At 39.9% G+C, this 17,061-nt stretch overlaps 3 protein-coding genes across 5 annotated transcripts in view; 2 read left to right on the top strand and 1 right to left on the bottom strand.

Moving 5' to 3' along the window:
• tcf7l1b (transcription factor 7 like 1b) overlaps positions 1 to 3,758 on the top strand; it is a 29,939-nt gene extending 26,181 nt beyond the window's left edge. The window contains exons 8-12 of one of the 2 annotated variants that reach the window (XM_067521344.1): positions 1,403 to 1,543; positions 1,675 to 1,837; positions 1,930 to 2,037; positions 2,227 to 2,278; positions 2,844 to 3,758. In XM_067521344.1, coding sequence (XP_067377445.1) covers positions 1,403 to 1,543; positions 1,675 to 1,837; positions 1,930 to 2,037; positions 2,227 to 2,278; positions 2,844 to 3,328 — 949 coding nt within the window. In that variant the 3' untranslated portion in view covers positions 3,329 to 3,758. The remainder of the gene's footprint in view (positions 1 to 1,402; positions 1,544 to 1,674; positions 1,838 to 1,929; positions 2,038 to 2,226; positions 2,279 to 2,843) is intronic. The other variant, XM_067521345.1, reaches the window with a different exon arrangement.
• Positions 3,759 to 8,573: 4,815 nt separating this feature from the next.
• tgoln2 (trans-golgi network protein 2) lies at positions 8,574 to 15,543 on the top strand. Of its 2 annotated transcripts, none has more exons than XM_067521598.1 (4): positions 8,574 to 8,796; positions 9,537 to 10,537; positions 13,585 to 13,668; positions 13,781 to 15,543. In XM_067521598.1, exons 1-4 carry the CDS (start codon positions 8,733 to 8,735, stop codon positions 13,784 to 13,786), a joined length of 1,155 nt encoding a protein of 384 aa, XP_067377699.1. In that variant the 5' UTR covers positions 8,574 to 8,732; the 3' UTR covers positions 13,787 to 15,543. The 2 variants fall into 2 exon arrangements, with proteins under 2 accessions (XP_067377699.1, XP_067377698.1); XM_067521597.1 differs by having other exon boundaries at positions 8,576 to 8,796; positions 9,534 to 10,537.
• On the bottom strand, positions 15,541 to 16,603 carry zgc:153044 (uncharacterized protein LOC751678 homolog). The gene has a single exon (XM_067521599.1). It carries the CDS (start codon positions 16,525 to 16,527, stop codon positions 15,982 to 15,984), a length of 546 nt encoding a protein of 181 aa, XP_067377700.1. The 5' UTR covers positions 16,528 to 16,603; the 3' UTR covers positions 15,541 to 15,981.
• Positions 16,604 to 17,061: the final 458 nt, after the last annotated feature.

A 17,061-nucleotide genomic window follows, 5' to 3' on the forward strand; every position in this document is an offset into this window, starting at 1 on the left:
CCTGTCTTTTCTCCCAGAGCTAAACTTCTGTGGTCAGGTCAATGTTCTGAGCCACTCCACAACACACACACACACAGCGTTAAGAGGAAAGGGCTGAGAATCGATTAGGACAAATAAAAGCTCATCTGAACCTACACGTCCCATCAGACTAAACACTCTGACCCTCTGTCAAAATTGGAAAAACTTGTAGCGAGCCTTCCGGTGTTGGTATGAGATGAAATATTCAGAAGGGTCTCTGTGTGATCAATAGCATGTGTAGTTTCATTTGGAGGTGAACTCGCAACAATCAGAGCATACCTTATGTATGTTTTTAGAACATTTAATGCATTTCAGTGCATGCCAAAGATTTCAACTTTAGGTGGCATTTCATGGCTGTCAAGTACAATATTTAATGTTTCTGAGTGATTCTGGAGACATAGAATATTGTAACAATTTAAAGTTTAAATTAAAATCCTAAAGCAATAACATGGGTAACATAGATGCGAGTGCGTTAGATGAATATTAACTGGAGAATTATTTTAAAAATGTATAACTCTACTGCATGCCATTAATTGAAGCCGCATAGAGTTTTTCTTTGGGGATTTAGTGGGATGTTTACATAAATAGCTGGTATGGGGTTTTTACTAAGGGGATAAAATGGCACCTCCTTGTTTATACAGTATAAATTATTAAGTATGTCTAAGAAAAAAGGAAAATAAATCAAAATATCAGTTCTTGGTTATAGATATTTTATTTCAATGTTAACTGCAGTACTGCTGTGTTTGATGGTTAGCAACAGGTTATCGACAGAAAAGCCTTGGTATGCGTTAGTGCATACTGACTGTATTACAAGGTAAAGATAAGAACCTTGGACATACCTCATGCAAGAATAATAATTGTCTCCGATGACAGCCCACGTAATGCATTACAAGACTTTAAAATAGAGTGAAATTTTCCAAATTAACCTTAACCAGAGTGTGTAATAGAGTATAAAGTGATATTTTCCCTTTGTCCATTACAATGTCCCACTGTATAAACAAATGGAAATTTGGAGAGACACTGTGTAAAGGTGTTCTGTGTGGACGCCTGTCAGAATGCTCTCCATGGTCTGGAAAGTGGTAAGGAAAGTGGTTTCAGGTGTCGCGGCCATGCTGTCACCATGGTAACAACACACTCCACTTTTCTCCAGCCATTACAGCATAAAGGGGCTTTTGAAAAAGTCTTTATTTGAACAAAAAGCAAGCATGTAACTCTTTGTGCGTATGAATTTAGTCTAGACAGACACAGTAGGCACAGTGAATTTCACCTGGAGGGTAAGGGAGGGCACTTAGGTGCCAAGTTAGCTGAACCTTTTCTTGTCAAGTTAACAGAGATTTGCTGTAAAACCCGACTGTTAAAATGTTGCCTCCTTTCGACCTCTCAGCTTGGTGTCCAGCCGTTTCTCCCCTCACATGGTGACTCCACCTCCACACAGCCTCCACCAGACAGGCATTCCCCATCCTGCCATCGTTTCCCCAGCCATCAAGCAGGAGCCAAATAGTGACATCAGCCCTTCAATGCATGCGTAAGGACAATTACAATTGTCATCAAAATGTGCTTTTGTTGCTGCACAGCGCTTACCATTATTATTTTTTACCCCTCCCTCTTTACTATTCACAATTTAGTAACAGCAGCTTTTCAATTTTTATGGATTAGCAGGAAGTCCCCTGTACCCCCCAAGAAAGAGGAGGACAAGAAGCCACATATCAAGAAGCCTCTGAATGCTTTCATGCTGTATATGAAGGAGATGAGAGCCAAAGTAGTGGCAGAGTGCACTCTGAAAGAGAGCGCTGCCATCAACCAGATCCTTGGAAGACGGGTAAGTAGCACAGGCAAGGTGTGCATACAAGCTCATAACTATATGTTCATGTGTGTAGCAATCCATTCATTATATTGGGTTTTTGTCCACAGTGGCATTCCCTGTCAAGAGAGGAACAAGCCAAATACTATGAGCTGGCCAGGAAAGAGCGGCAACTCCACTCTCAGCTCTACCCAGGATGGTCAGCTCGAGATAACTATGTGAGTAGGACATTTCCAACTCTCATGCCAATCAGTAGAGGAAAAAACAAATACCCTTTAGTCTCACTATGTTCAGTCGGGTATGACTGTATCAGCCAAAACTAGTAACCACACTTTTGTTCTCCTAAATAGGATACGTACAGGTGGTTTAATTTCACTATGAAAAACGACATTGTTTTATCTGTGCAGGGAAAGCGGAAAAAGAGGAAGAGAGAAAATAAACCAGACTCAAAACCCGAAGGTAAAGGCCTTTTCTTCCTAAGTGCCTTTATTTGTTTTGTTCTTCACAAACTAGAATAAGATGGAAAACTGTACAAACTAACTGTTGAGGAAATTGTGTCTTTATTCTTCTTCTTGTTATTTTTTATCTAGCTTTTTGCATGGGTTCTCCTCTCCACTAACACATACTAACTTCTTTCCCTGCTTCTAAACTTTGGCAAGCAGCTTATGACGTTCAATGCTAATAGTGACAGGTATGTGTGCGATAGTGTAGCCAACAAAACCACTGTATTTGAATAAAAATTAGCTTTCCACACTTTGGTGCACATTTTAATTTATTGTCATGTCCTTTCTTTGCATCATAAATGCATCCATCTGAATATATGTTGAACATCCTGTTTCAGTTTCCCTGTTGTAATTTTTTTCAAGTCGATTTGAACATGTCGTGTTTCAGAACTTTCACAGCCATCATCGTCACTGTTTTAATAATCACTCCTTCACCAGCAGCATTCAGGGACTTGAACCAGATTTTAGGCCAGCAGCAGATCCATTATTCAGCTTCTTTGCTTCTCCTTTGTTGTCTCCAGACTTTTCAATGAGAAGCAAGAAGCAATGTGTGCAGTACCTGCCCACGGAGAAGATGTGTGACAGCCCTGCATCGTCGCACGGCAGCATGCTGGACTCACCAGCCACCCCCTCTGCAGCCTTGGCCTCCCCTGCTGCTCCTGCCGCCACTCACTCGGAGCAGGCCCAGCCGCTATCACTCACCACCAAACCGGAGGGCCGCATGCACCACCATTTCTCCCTACCTGGGAAGGCCTCTGGATCCACATCCTCTTCCTCCTCCTCCTCCTCTTCATCCTCCTCCTCTTCTCAGCCCACCATCTCTATCCCAATTGGTACTTCAGGTAGCCAGCCGACCACACCCATCCTCACCCGGCCAATCCCCTTCACCTCTCTGCACCATTCCATGCTCTCCCCCACTTCCCCTTTTCATCAGGCAGCCCTTCACTCCCATCATGCCCTATTCCAGTCGCAGCCCCTTTCCCTGGTTACCAAACCGACTGAATAATTCCTCAAAGACAAATTTCTCCCATTTATTGTGCTGTATATTGCTTTTCTTTAAAATAGGTATTAGAACAACTTTTTTTCTAAATTATGAAAAGGAAGAATATTATTGGTCAATATTTGACTGTCTCCTTTTCTACATCTCTCAATGAAACAAAATGTATTTTTTGTAAAGTTTACTGCAGAACTGGTTTCTTTTCAATGCATTTATCCAATGAACCTCTTGTATAAAAGAACCAATGTACATAAAGTTTCTTTATAAAAACAAAAAGGAACAAAAACATGTTTTCTTTTTAGCCAAAACGTGATTAATGTTAGCATTAAGTTTAAGTCATAGTAATGGCCAATAATTGCTGCCCCCTTTTCAAGTGACGAGTGTGTGTCCCTTCTTTGACATGTTAAATAAACATTTGAATTTGTTTCTTATAAAGAAATGTCTCTTTGTGTATTTTCACGTACACCATGGTGGTCTTTTAATGAGGGAAGGTTTCTTTAATGAGGTAATGTGGTTTGGATTAACGTTCCTATAAGAGTGACCACAATGCATAACAAGTTGGTAACTGCATTTTTGGAAGTGTTGAGAATGTATATTTAATGAGCAAGACAATTTTATTACAGTTACAGCGACATGGAATTAAAGACTCTACACACCGGTTATTTTTGCGGGCTTGTGTTATTCTTTAGTTCTAAATGTAGAACACCTTCATAAAGCCCTTGCTGATGGTGGCATGAAGTTTAATGTTTAATAAAGCAGAATTAGGCTAACCACATTGGAAAATGAATGCCTAAATCAGGGTAACAAAATTTTAATCCCTGAAATAAATACAAATAAAAAAATAATAGGCATCTGCTCCTGCTTGGATATATAACATCCCACAACAATGACAAAAAAGGAGGTCAGCTCCATCCCAGCATGCCAAACCCTGCTTGGGTTCCTGGTTCCTTTTGCACTTTTACTGCATCTTTATTCACCGTTCGGCACACTGCTTAGGCTTTAATTAACTCAGAGGTAATAGGATGGAGCCCCTGGGACCTCATTAGGCATTTCAATTAGTGAAAAATACACAAGGTAGGTTGCAGTTTTTGGTGGCTTTGGAGGTGAGGACCAGTGCCAGGAATGGACCATTATGTTGGAGCAGTGGGGGACTGACCTAGTCGAGCCCACTGATCTCCATCCCCAGCTGCTTACTCTGAGAATTTACTAGGATGTTACAGAAAGGGATTTGCAGTGACATGAAATGACCACCATCAGCTAACTTGGCTAGCAGAGCAGTCAAATGTTAAAGTTTGTGATGTTGTTGAAAATGTTTAGGATTTTACTGAGGTTCACCATATAACCACGTAGATATTATAATTATCGCCAATTTACTATTGTTTATGGCAGAATTAAAGGTCAGAAAACAAAATTATCTGCCTTCACTTATAAAACTGGACACAGGTGACCTGAGGATGTGTCTCCTGTTTGACCCCCCACCCCCACCACAGTGGAGGCACCAAACTGTCAAATCTGCCCCTCTCTGTTTTAAGCTATCATTAGCAATAATAAGTCTTTGCTTGTTTGGCGTTCAATCTTACATCATTCCAGGCACAAACTACACAGTCTCTGGTGCCATGGCTGCCAACTCTGAGCCAATTCACCAACCCGTCAGTGAAATTACAGGTAATGAGTTGTCAAAACAGGCAGCAAATCTGTCTATTCAGGTCCACACATCTAGAGCAATGTTCAATTTTCCTAAGACAGTGCCCTTATTATGGAACTCACCCCCTCAAGTGAATCACTTCAAATGTTCTAGTTATTCTAGGTTATGCTTGAGGTAAATCTACTTTCGTACTTGCACTCGTTTTCAAATATTTCTATATTCAGGGGAATCCAAGGATATCCATCAAAACATAATTAATGTCATGAATTTCGATAAAAATCACACAAGAAAGTGGGATTTTAAAGTGTTTGCTGAACATTTTAAACAAATATCTTTTTAAAAAGAATAAAATGGATGTTATGTTAAAGTTCCAATGCTCCACTCACAATCACTATTTATCTCTAATATCGTAACTGGTTGCTGCTCCACTCAACATCTTCCATGTAAGCACGAGGTCAGATTTAATACATGTTAATTTTTGCTCATTAAATTCTTCCAATCTCTTGCCAAGGTTCTTTTTTGGGGCTTTCCTTTGATCTTGAATTTATTACAGGTTTAACCCTTTGATAGTTCACGTGTGAAATATTGCACTTGGAACTGTCATTTTAGTCCCAAAATTGAAAAGAAAAGAAATGAAAAGAAAAAACGCCAATCAACACTGTTAAATTAAAAATACAAAATAGCAAGAAGAGATTGATGTGCTTAAGTCATTGTGTTGAGAAACTACACTACCCAAGACTTATCAGAAAACCTTGATCCTACATCTTCCAGTGACACCATGACCTTATATTCCTGCTAATAACAGGATGCTGAGTTTACTTCACATGTGGTTTCTCAAAGTGATATTAATTGATTGTTTCTGTAACATTCACTGAGCTTAGCAAGACTCAGCTGGTGCCTTTGTGAAGACAGGTATGGCTGGCTGTGAGCTTAAGAACTCCCTTAATGTATTATTCATACCCATTTGACCTTAAAGACGGAAATGCAAATCGGTGTCACGAATGAGAGGTATCATCGGACTTTTTCAAATGTCAAATAGCCTGGCACAATTAACACATATTCATTACAGGAACCCACAGGTCCTGCAAACCCAGCTGAGATGTAAAACATCTCCAATTAACATTTAGATCATTATCTCAGCTCTAAGGCTTGTGACTTCAACTGTAATCCATAATATCCTTATTGTTGAACCACTCAGTTTTATAGTTTATTGAATTTAGTGCTATTAATGTTTGATTTATAGTATTATACTTTCTATAACAAATACAAATTCATGCCTTTTAAAGGTATTAATAGGGTTTTTGCAACTACCCCACAATCACTGTGACGCAAAGTGATATGGTATCACGATGTGCTTTTGTCTGTTTTTCTTCCCACTGTATCTCAACACTGCCATCTGCTGATAAAGTCATACACTCCCAAACATACACGGCCCTATCATGTTGAGATCTAACCTTCTGGGGGCAGTAATACAAGTGTTAAATTCTCCGTGCCTGTGTTGGCTCACTGGGATAAAAGATTTTGGTGTGATACACATTTGTGTCATCAAATGCATTCCCTTTACATTTACAAGTTCACGTCAGCTGAGTACAATAGAAGGATGTCAGTCTCACATACAGTAACATCTACAACTGAATCTAAATATTTAGTCTCTCTTTGTTTCCACATGTGCCACTCAAGTGGAACTAAATAACGCAGCTTCGAAAGTCAAGTTGTGGTCTCGGTGTGAATGCTTGTCTATACAAAGATTCACAGACACAAACAGCTCAAGTCATATGTGCAAACAGGCATTGTTTAACTCAGTTATACTTGTGGTTCCACAGAAACATACTGTATTTACAGAGATTTGTGTAGACATATGTGGAGGAAATGATAGGGCAAGTATTGAAGAAAGAAGACAAAATATACCATCTTCTATTGAACAATGTATGTAAATACATTTCAATGTATATAACTTCAATGATTAAACACAGGCCTAATTGAGAGGGATCTGGCCAGACTTTTTCTACACTGATGTATCCAAGATTTTAGGGTCAGAATTTACACGTTACTCCTTAAAACTGTGGAAAGGGGCGTAATATTTTCCAGCTTATGGTTTGACAACCCGCACCACCAAATAAATTAATTTCAACGCAATCATTGTAGTAAAAAGCAGTTGTGTGTGATTATTGCAGCATCTTATAATGATTTATCAATAGTTTATCACTTTTTACAGGAAACAGAAGGTGTGATGAAAAAAATGAATCCGTGGAAGCAGATAGTGTATGATACTACGGAGCCCGGGAGGGGACATGGTTGGGGGAAAAAAAAACACAGATTAGAAATTTTTCATTATAAATATACTTCCGGGTGAGTTGGTCACCATGGAAATGACAGCGATGGCGAACCATGTCAAGTTTATAGGGTTTTTTATTTTGATCTTGGGCTTAAATATAAACGCATTAATCTGCTTAACAAAAAACAAAAACAAACAACGAGGTTTAACAAAAAACAAACAAAATACAAACAAACAACGAGGTTTTCAAATACATGAAGGACTCCTGACGACTATATCGGCGTTTCTCATTAATGGCAAAATGGCACGCTAGGGTTTTGCAAACGATAACTATTAGTTCATGTTCTCCGCATTTAGCATAATCCATCGGTACTCGTGAAGTTGTCCAGAATTTTGTTTGTTGCTAACAAAAATCAACCAATGTCTGTCAGGTCGGATAACAGTCTGCGCCGAGAGTGCGCGGCCTTGATGTGAATATTGTGTTTACTGACAAGCACTGACTTAATGGCTTTGTATATGAAGCCACGGTAAAACTACTGCTCTATAACCGGCTCAAAAAAGTTTATCTGTTTTTTATTTTTTATTTTTGGCCCTGTCTCTTACCGGGCTCCGTGCGTTTCAGACCCTGCCTTAGAAGAATTAGATTTTCAACATGTCTTTAGTATCAAAACAATTCAGTGACAGCTTTCAATACTTCCAAAATATAATGATACAGAAGTGTCGATAGATAATTAGGTGGACGTAGCTTTCCACAAAATGTCAAAAAAATAGTCTATAAAGCGAGGTTCAATTTGCAGCATATAGTATAACGCTGTATGCTTCTACTCAGCAAGAAATTTAAAGGCTACACTTCAAAACTTGCCGGAAAATCATCACGTTTTCAATTGTCCTTCCTTGATACAAGGAAATCAGGGAGTTATCTGCACGTTCAATGGCACAATGCGTATTGAACCGTAAATAGCCAACTCGGCATATGTAATATTGCTAACTGTAAACATATAGGCTAAAAACGAGGACAATTTGAAGCTGTTCAACTTTATGTATCTATGGCAACACAACACTTCCTGTTTCTCTTCTCGCGAGGGAACACTTTTAACAATGTATGTTTAATAATTTCTTAATTCTCAATTTTATTTAGGCGATTTAAAGGCTTACCAAATACATAAATATCAATTGGGGCGTTTCAATTTGCACATAGTATTTTATAAAATGTCACAATAAAGCGTCATTCATTGCCCTGTGGGGAAAACACTGACAGAGAAGCCACGACTGCCATGTTAGCTGTTATATCAACATTCAGCCTCTAGATGACAGTAAGTCCGGACCTTGTGTTTTCTTCTGCAGAAGAAGAACAGGCCGTGTTGAAGACGGAAGCAGGATCTCCAATTGCCTCAATCCTCCAACCTGTCGACCTGTATTTGTCAACGCGTACATTGTCGTGTGCACAAAAGACACACCGATGATTTAGGATCAATTTGTGTTGACATTGGTGTATGGACACGATGAGGACGACTTTCCTGCTTCTCACAGTATTTCTGTGCTGGTGCTTGGTCACAGGTGAGTGGACTTTTGTCATGTATGGCTTTTTCAGCGTATTTATTATGAGAGAAATGATGGACTCCCCCATAATCCCTATTAGCCTATTAAGGCATTCGTCTTCTGTTACACAGCGTGTCCACCCTGAGATGAATCACTTTCACTTCGCCTTTCATCCTTTTGACATTTCTGTTTTACAAAATGGCAAATCTCGGTGTACTCGCTGTTTAAACAGCGCTTAAAACTAAAATGTCCACGGCTATGTACGTTTTGTTCAAAAATAAGAATTTGATGAAAGTACGGTTTCTGTAAACAGTTAAACTTTTTGTGAACCAAATAGCGTAACACAGAAAGCAGACATGTGCCAAATCACAACTTTAGTGGAGATTATGCAGAGTGTGTCTTCAGTATTCTAAATGATAAAGCTCTTAGAGAAAGAGCTTGTCAACAAGACTCGATTTACAAGTGTATTTTTCCTAAAAATGTTCACAGTGCAGTAGCCTGACTGACATATTTCCCCATTATCAGTTTTTATTTACCTAAGACAAGTTCCTGGATTTATGCACTGTTGCTTAATATGGAATTGGGCCATTGTTAGGACATGGTGGATAAATGAGACACAAGCTGTGTCTACAGTAGTTTATACACATCAAAATATCCACAACTGCAGCATTCATGTCATTTAATTTTTTATTTTGGCATTATATTGTACTGCTGTCACCATGTTCTCTAATGGTCAAAACCTTTTTTATTTACAGCAGCCCCTTTATCTCAAAACAATCAGAGTCCTAATCAAGGGGGAGATCAGATTAAGCAAGGACAGAGTTTAGACAACACTACCAGCGGAAAGCCACAAAGTACACCAAGTCAGCCAAAAACACCTGACGAAGAAAATAATGACACTCCGAAAGATGGAACTACAGAAGACATTGAAAGGTTTGAGCAAAAACAAGTATTGACACAAGATGTCAAAGGGAAGCAGCAAAATGAAAAAGCAAATGCTAAGAAGGAAGTAAAGGTGCAGGATTCACAGCAAAATCAGACTAGGAAAAAGGAAAGGAATAAACCCAGTGGTAAAAGTGATAGAAAGCCTGCAGGCCCACAGACAATTAGCAAAGAGAAGTCCAAGGTAGACCCCGATCCTGCAGACCAGGTTACTACCCTATCTGTAATGGACAAGAAGCCAGAAAAAAACGACAATGGGGAGGTAAATCAAACGACAGATAATGCCAGTGAGGAAAAGCCACAAGGAGACAATGTAAAAAAAACAGGCGGAGAAGACAAGAATCTAAATCAGAAAAATGTAAAAGAACAGGACACAAACATAGAAAATCTAGATACAGATAATAAAAAGCTGGAAGAAACGAAAGCTGATGAGAGAAAATCAGGAGTAGAGGAAGAAAATACAGAAGGAAAGGATAAAACTGAAGAAGGCCCCAAAGAGGAAAACAACAATGAAAAACTGGATGTGGATAATCCAGATGATGAAAGGCCAGAAGAAGAAAAACCTGATAAGAACATAACAGAAGAAAAGAAAGATGACACTCAAGGGAAGAACAGCAATGAAAAAACTCCAAAAGAAGAGGAAACTGTGGAGAAAAGCCCAGGAGAGGAAGTGGAATTTAAAGAAACAGGAGGGAACAGTCAGTATAACCCATCTGGTGTCAACGATGAGGCAGAGAGCAGTCATTTCTTCGCCTACCTTGTGTTTACAGCTGTGCTGGTGGCAGTGCTTTACATCGCCTACCACAACAAGCGCAAGGTACCAGTTTTTGTTCTCACTCCATTCTGAAACATTACTCGTGTTTCTGCAGACGCACAGTTGAGCTGCATGTTGTTGTATAAGATCTATGCAACAAATGAACAGAATATTGGGCACATGTGGCTGTCTTTTGAAATTCACAAACATTTCCAGGCCCAAACAGACGCATAATAACTGAAAGGAACAAACTAAATGATATAGTTTTGTATTTTAGGAAATGTTTGCATGGATTTAAATGCATTTTATCAGATGGTACGAGAGCCAGCAGCTGCTTAGTGCAACATGATAATGACTGTATATGGGAGAAACTGCTGGTCATACCTGTTTATCAGGACCTCTAAAGTTCATAGGTCAATGTGCAGTGCTACATTTGTTTATTCCATACAAAAAAGCACGTTGCCTATTACAAAGTCACACTAGCTGTTAATTTGTTCCCACTTTTTATGCAAACTTAAACTGACTTGCTGCTGGTTGTAGCTTCATATTTATTTCTTCTGCAGAAGATCAGGTTGCTTTGTACTTAGAAACAGGAACTCAAGTTGCCTCAAACCTCCAACCTGCCGACTTGTAACTTTCAGCGTATACTGTTGTGTGCACAAAAGACAGACTGATGATTTAGGTTCACTATACCTCTCTCACTACATCCATAAATCTCCTCTTTGGTCTTCCTCTAGACCTCCTGCCTGGCACCCTCAGCATCCTTTTACTAATATATTCAGTTTCTCCTCTGAACATGTCCAAACACCCTCAATCTGGCCTCTCTGACTTTATCTCCAAAACATCTAACAGGAGCTGTCCCTCTGATGTCCTCATTCCTGATCCTGTCCATCCTCGTCACTCCCAAAGAGAACCTGAACATCTTAACCTCTGCTACCTCCAGCTCTGCCTCCTGTCTTTTCTTCAGTGCCACTGTCTCTAAGCCGAACAACATCGCTGGTTTCACCACCGTCTTGAACAGCTTTCCTTTCATTCTCACTGATATTCTTCTATCACACAACACACCTGACACTTTTCTCCAGCCGTTCCAACCTGCTTGCACTCGCCTCTTTACCTCTTTTCCACACTCTTCGTTGCTTCGAGCCGTTGACCCTAAGTACTTAAAGTCCTGCACCTTCTTCACCTCTGCTCCCTGTAACCTCACCGTTCCACTTGGGCCCCTCTCATTCATACACATGTATTCTGCCTTGCTCCAGCTAAGCTTCAGCCCTCTGTTTTCCAGAACAGACCTCCATCGCTCTAGATTTTCCACCACCTGCTCCCTGCTCCCGCTACAGATCACAATATCATCTACAAACATCATAGTAGGAGATAGGAGATTTCTGTCTAACCTTATCTGTCAGCCTTTCCATCACCAGAACAAACAAGAAGGGGCTCAGAGCCGATCCTTGATGCAGACCCCCCTCCACCTTGAACTCCTCTGTCACACCTACAGGACACCTCACCACAGTCTTACAGCTCTCACACATGTCCTGCACCAACATACTTCTCTGCCACTCCAGACTTCCTCATACAATACCACAGCTCCTCTCTCTGCACCCTGTCATTCGCTTTCTGTAAATCTACGAAGACACAATGCAACTCCCTATGACCTTCTCTCTACTTCTTCATCAGCCTCCTCAAAGCAAATACTGCAACCGTTGTACTTTTTTTAGGCATGAAACCATATTGCTGCTCACCTCTGCCCTTAGCCTAGCTTCCACTACTCTTTCTCACAAATTCATTGTTTGGCTCATCAGTTTTATTCCTCTGTAGCTGCCACAGCTCTGCACATCTCTCTTGCTCCTAAAAATCGACACCACTACACTTCTCCTTCATTCCTTGGGCATCCTCTCATTATCCAAGATCTTGTTAAACAAACTAGTCAGAAACTCTACTGCCACCTCTCCTAGACACTTCCATACCTCCACAGGTATGTCATCAGGACCAACTGCCTTTCCACTCCTCATCCTCTTCAACGTCCTCCTCACTTCACTCTTACTAATCTTTGCTACTTCCTGCTCCACACCAGTCACCTCTCTTTCATTTTCCTTATTCATTAAATCCTCAAAGTACTCCTTCCATCTTCCCATCACATTCCTGGCATCTGTCAATACATTTCCATTCTTATCTTTAATCCCACTAACCTGCTGCACATCCTTCACATCTCTATCTCTCTGCCTCACCAACCTGTACAAATTCACATCTCCCTCCTTAGTGTCCAATCTAGTCCTCATATGCTTTTCGTTTTGCCTTTGCCACCTTTCCCCTCACCTTATGCTGCATCTCCCTGTACTCCTCTGCATCCCACTTCTTCTTAGCTAATCTCTTTCCCTGTATACACTCCAGAACTTTCTTGTTCCACCACCAAGTCTCCTTGTCCACTTTTCAGTCTCCCTGATCCTATTAGCTGTAGTTGTCCAGTCATCTGAAAACACTTCTTGATAACCCAGAGCCTGTCTCATCTCCTCCCTCAAAGGTACACAGCATTCTTTCTTTTTCAACTTCCACCACTTTGTCCTCTGCTCTGCCTTAGTCCTCTTCATCTTCCTCACCAGCAGACTCACTTTGCACACCACCATCCTGTGTTGTCTGGCTACACTCTCCTCTACCAATACTTTGCAGTCACTGATATCTTTCAGATTACAATGTTGACAAGATGTAGTTCACCTGAGTGCTTCTGCATTGCATCCAGAAAGTATTCACAGCTCATCAATGTGAATACTTATTGGATGCTCTTATGTCCCCCTATGTTCCTGCCTCTTTGGAAGGAAGTGTTCACCACAGCCATTTCCATCCTTTTTGCAAAGTCTACCAACATCTATCCTTCTGCATTTCTGTCCCTAAGACCAAACCTGTCCATCTCACTCTCATCACCTCTGTTCCCTTCACCTGCATGTCCTTTGAAATCTCCACCAACTTAAATCCTATCTGAGGGCCATAGCCACTAACCGCCTTGAATTTCCAGCTTCCGGGGGGAAACATTGAGGCCACAGCCCCCACTTTGAAATCCACTAGATAAGGCTCCATACAGTTACAGCGTCTTTATTTTTTCTCATTTGTTCCCTCAGATTATTGCCTTTGTTTTGGAAGGAAAGCGATCCAGATCCGCACGTCGACCTAAATCCACAGAATACCAGAAGCTGGAGCAACATGTAAGTTGCTGATCCCCACCCCCTTTTAATTTTTTTATTTTATTTATTTATTTATTTTTTAAATACAGTAACTTTTAATACTTTTTGTTTTCCTCTCTTGATTTTCTTTCAGATGTGATATCGAGATGTTGAAGCTCCAAGCAGTTGAAAAATGGGTTGGATGAGACCAGGGTGGGTGCATACTGATGCTCGATATTTTGTTTGATGTGTGCTGCGTTGATTTCATCTTGTGTTAAGCGGAATTCGTTCTGATTTGAACCTTTAGATGCTTATTGCATGACTATGCAGACAACACTGTTGCCTTATTGAAAGAATTGCTGAAAAGCGATGGAGGTAAAATAAGCATGCTGTTTTTGCACTTGTCTGTTTCCCACTTTTTAGGCAATCTTGTAATTTGACTCAGGACATTTCAGTAGCAAATGAAAACTTTAGATGTTTTTGCGGTACATTAGTGATTACACCTACGTATATTATGTAAACAAGCCATCTGTATCTTTGTGTGATATTGGCTGTGTACAATTTCTGTGTGGATGTTTTAAATGTCTATTTGATAAATATATCAAGTTTCTATTTATATGCATAAAAAAAGTCATAATGTCAAATCTGCTTGTTTTCACGATACGCTGCTGGTTAAATGAATGTAATGACAAACCTAATTTTCAGAATGAGGGGGAGAGAGAAATACTAAGACACTAGCACACTACATAACTCACCCACTTTAACTTGCTGAAGGCTGAATCACAGACAGAAAGGCTATGGTTAAAGGATAAGGCCCAGCCATTTTCTGTAGTTACTGTTAAAAAGTAATAAATGCGCTCTAAAAAAGAAGCTCCTAATACTTTAAAAGTAATGGTCTTTTTGTACAACAAGACTGTCATCTTTTTTTTATTATAAATTTGATTCACTGCAATCATTTCAAATGTTACCATTAGTGTTTTTTTTTTTATATAAAAAAAACGTGTCAAATACAGTAGACCAGGTACCAGATTAATTATGAGTAGAGACCGTTCATTGTTGTAAACAGTAGAAAATGACTTGATTTTTTTTTTTTTAAAGTACTAGTTTCACTTTTTTCTTAATATGTTGGGAACATATGTACAGTAAATGCATATTTATTTGTCCACACATCTGCAGTCATTCCTCTTTTGGATAAAAACTTTGATCTTATACCACTTGTAGCTTGCTAATGAATCTTGTTAGAGATGTTATTAGCCAGCAGCTGTTTCATTTATCAAGGTAATGTCGGAGATGGGCTGAACACTAATACATTACATTTTAATCTTTTCTCTAGTGTAGCTGTGCATTTCATGTTAAGTGATGACAGAAGTGCCAAATTGTCAGTGATTTACTGTGATTCAGTCAGTTATGTGTTGTGTGTCAACTAAATTTGCAGAATATTTCTACCAATTATATTATGTGGAAAGTCCTTCCTGTGCAAAGAAGAAATGTAGAAGTTTTTTTTGGCAAGTAACAAACCTGTAAACAAAATTCAGCATTTGTCTTTTTTTCCCAGTTATTTTTATGAACGAAAGAAAAGTTACGGTTAGTATGAAAATGTGAGTCCGTCTTTTATATCTTGAAAGGAACATATTGGCAAGATGTCCAATTAATACAAAGCTAAATAAAAGTATTTTATTCACTTGGTTGGGAATGGGGGTCCATAAACACGGGGGTCCTGCTGTCTTTTAAATGTTTCAGTGCACGTGTGTGTGTGCACGCTGAACCAAATCACCAGTACCAATTCTAAAATAAAAATTGTATTTTTTAGCCTTAGTGAAGTGAGTATTAACTTTTTTTGTTGTCACTGTAAATATTCAGGACTTATACAGTATAACAATGATGGAAGTTACTTTAAATAAAACAGTGTAAAAATAAGCCAGTACAAGTTTAATTCCTTAATTCAGAATCTCACAGTAAAACATGTTACAAAGTATCACATATGATTGTACACATATCACAAATGTTACAAGGGACATCTAATGGGCTGTTGGATTATAAAAGAGTAGGAAAGAAAACAATGCAAAACTTTGCATTGAAACTCTAAAAGAGATTAACCTTTTTGTATGACCAAAATGTTTTGAACCTTTTTATGAAATACTTAATTATCGGACAAAATTTCCTCAGACGTTTATGGAGTTGGTTTAAATCCATTGTACTTTACAAGTAAAAGTATTAACTGTAATTTAGTGTAGCAGTAGTATGAAATTCTGAAGTAAATACGATTATTTTCCATAATCCGCATTTTGTGATACTTTCCTCACTGAGTAAACTCGGTGCATTGTAAATCAATGTCCCCCCACCACACAAAGCTTCTCATAGCGGCATCATGTTTCGGGCTTCCTCTTCATAAATGTCTGGTATCTCTCCCATGGCGGTGGAGACCATTCGAACAGAGTTGCACCCACGAAGCTCCATCTCATAGCGGATGAGTTGTCTCCAGAAGCCATTATTCGGCCTGACAATGGGTCGAGAGCTCTTCACCCACCTGTGGGCATCCAGCAAAGTCACGCCGCGGTGTTTTACCAGATAGGCCATGCACAGGGCGGCGGAGCGGCTCACACCGGCGTTGCAGTGCACCAGAGTGCGGCCTCCACCGTCTGCAACGAGCTGTACTCTATCCGCAACTCTGTCAAAGTGATCGCTGAGAGGAGACGCAGGGGTGTCAGAGACCGGGATGTGGATGTACTCCACCCCTGGAGGAAGAGGCCGGCTACGCTTGGTCTCAGTAACATTAACGATGCAGGTTATTTCACAGCGGCTCACCTGGTGGGAATCGTCAGCGCCTCTGACATTACTGAGGTACAGGTGATCAGTGACTCGGCACAGACCAGAAAGACCTGCAGCACCAAAGTGAAACATCCCACAGCCTCGAATTTAGCGCTGCTCATCAGACAACTTCCTGTAGCAGCCTCCACTCAGACTGCTGAGTAGGACGGCAAGCGAGAGGGTTCAAGCTACACAAGCTCGCACATGAAGAACACAGACACAGATTTTAGTATATCATTTATTTTAATGACACACAAAACAACAACAAAATGAATCAATAGGTTTTTGTTTAGTTCAGTCCTCTATTTTTAGCTTTCATTTTAGTTTACGTTTTTGCATTTTTATTTTAAACACTTATGGGAGTTATATAAATGCTAATCCCACACAGACAGAAAGTCCATCACGCTGGTTGAGTGTAGGCGATCTTCTTATTCAGTGAATTGTTTTGGGTTTTTTTGTTGTTCTGTTTTTTGTTTGTATAGCATGAGACAAATCGTGTCAATGTCAATATTTTCCAGAGACCAGCTATTTACACATTGTATGTTTTGTCTATTCCCCTCCCCAGCTGTGCAGTGCCGGTCCAAGCCCGGGAGAAATTGGGGAGGGTTGCATCAGGAAGGGCATCCG

Source organism: Channa argus, chromosome 11, assembly GCF_033026475.1.
Source record: "Channa argus isolate prfri chromosome 11, Channa argus male v1.0, whole genome shotgun sequence".
NCBI classification, from domain to species: domain Eukaryota; kingdom Metazoa; phylum Chordata; class Actinopteri; order Anabantiformes; family Channidae; genus Channa; species Channa argus.

Coding starts and splice junctions, on each gene's coding strand:
- zgc:153044 (XM_067521599.1), bottom strand. CDS start 16,527: ATGTTTCACTTTGGTGCTGCAGGTCTTTCTGGTCTGTGCCGAGTCACT.
- tgoln2 (XM_067521597.1), top strand. CDS start 8,733: ATGGACACGATGAGGACGACTTTCCTGCTTCTCACAGTATTTCTGTGC. Junction 8,797..9,533: donor GTGCTGGTGCTTGGTCACAG/GTGAGTGGACTT, acceptor TTTTATTTACAG/CAGCCCCTTTATCTCAAAAC. Junction 10,538..13,584: donor CCTACCACAACAAGCGCAAG/GTACCAGTTTTT, acceptor TTGTTCCCTCAG/ATTATTGCCTTTGTTTTGGA.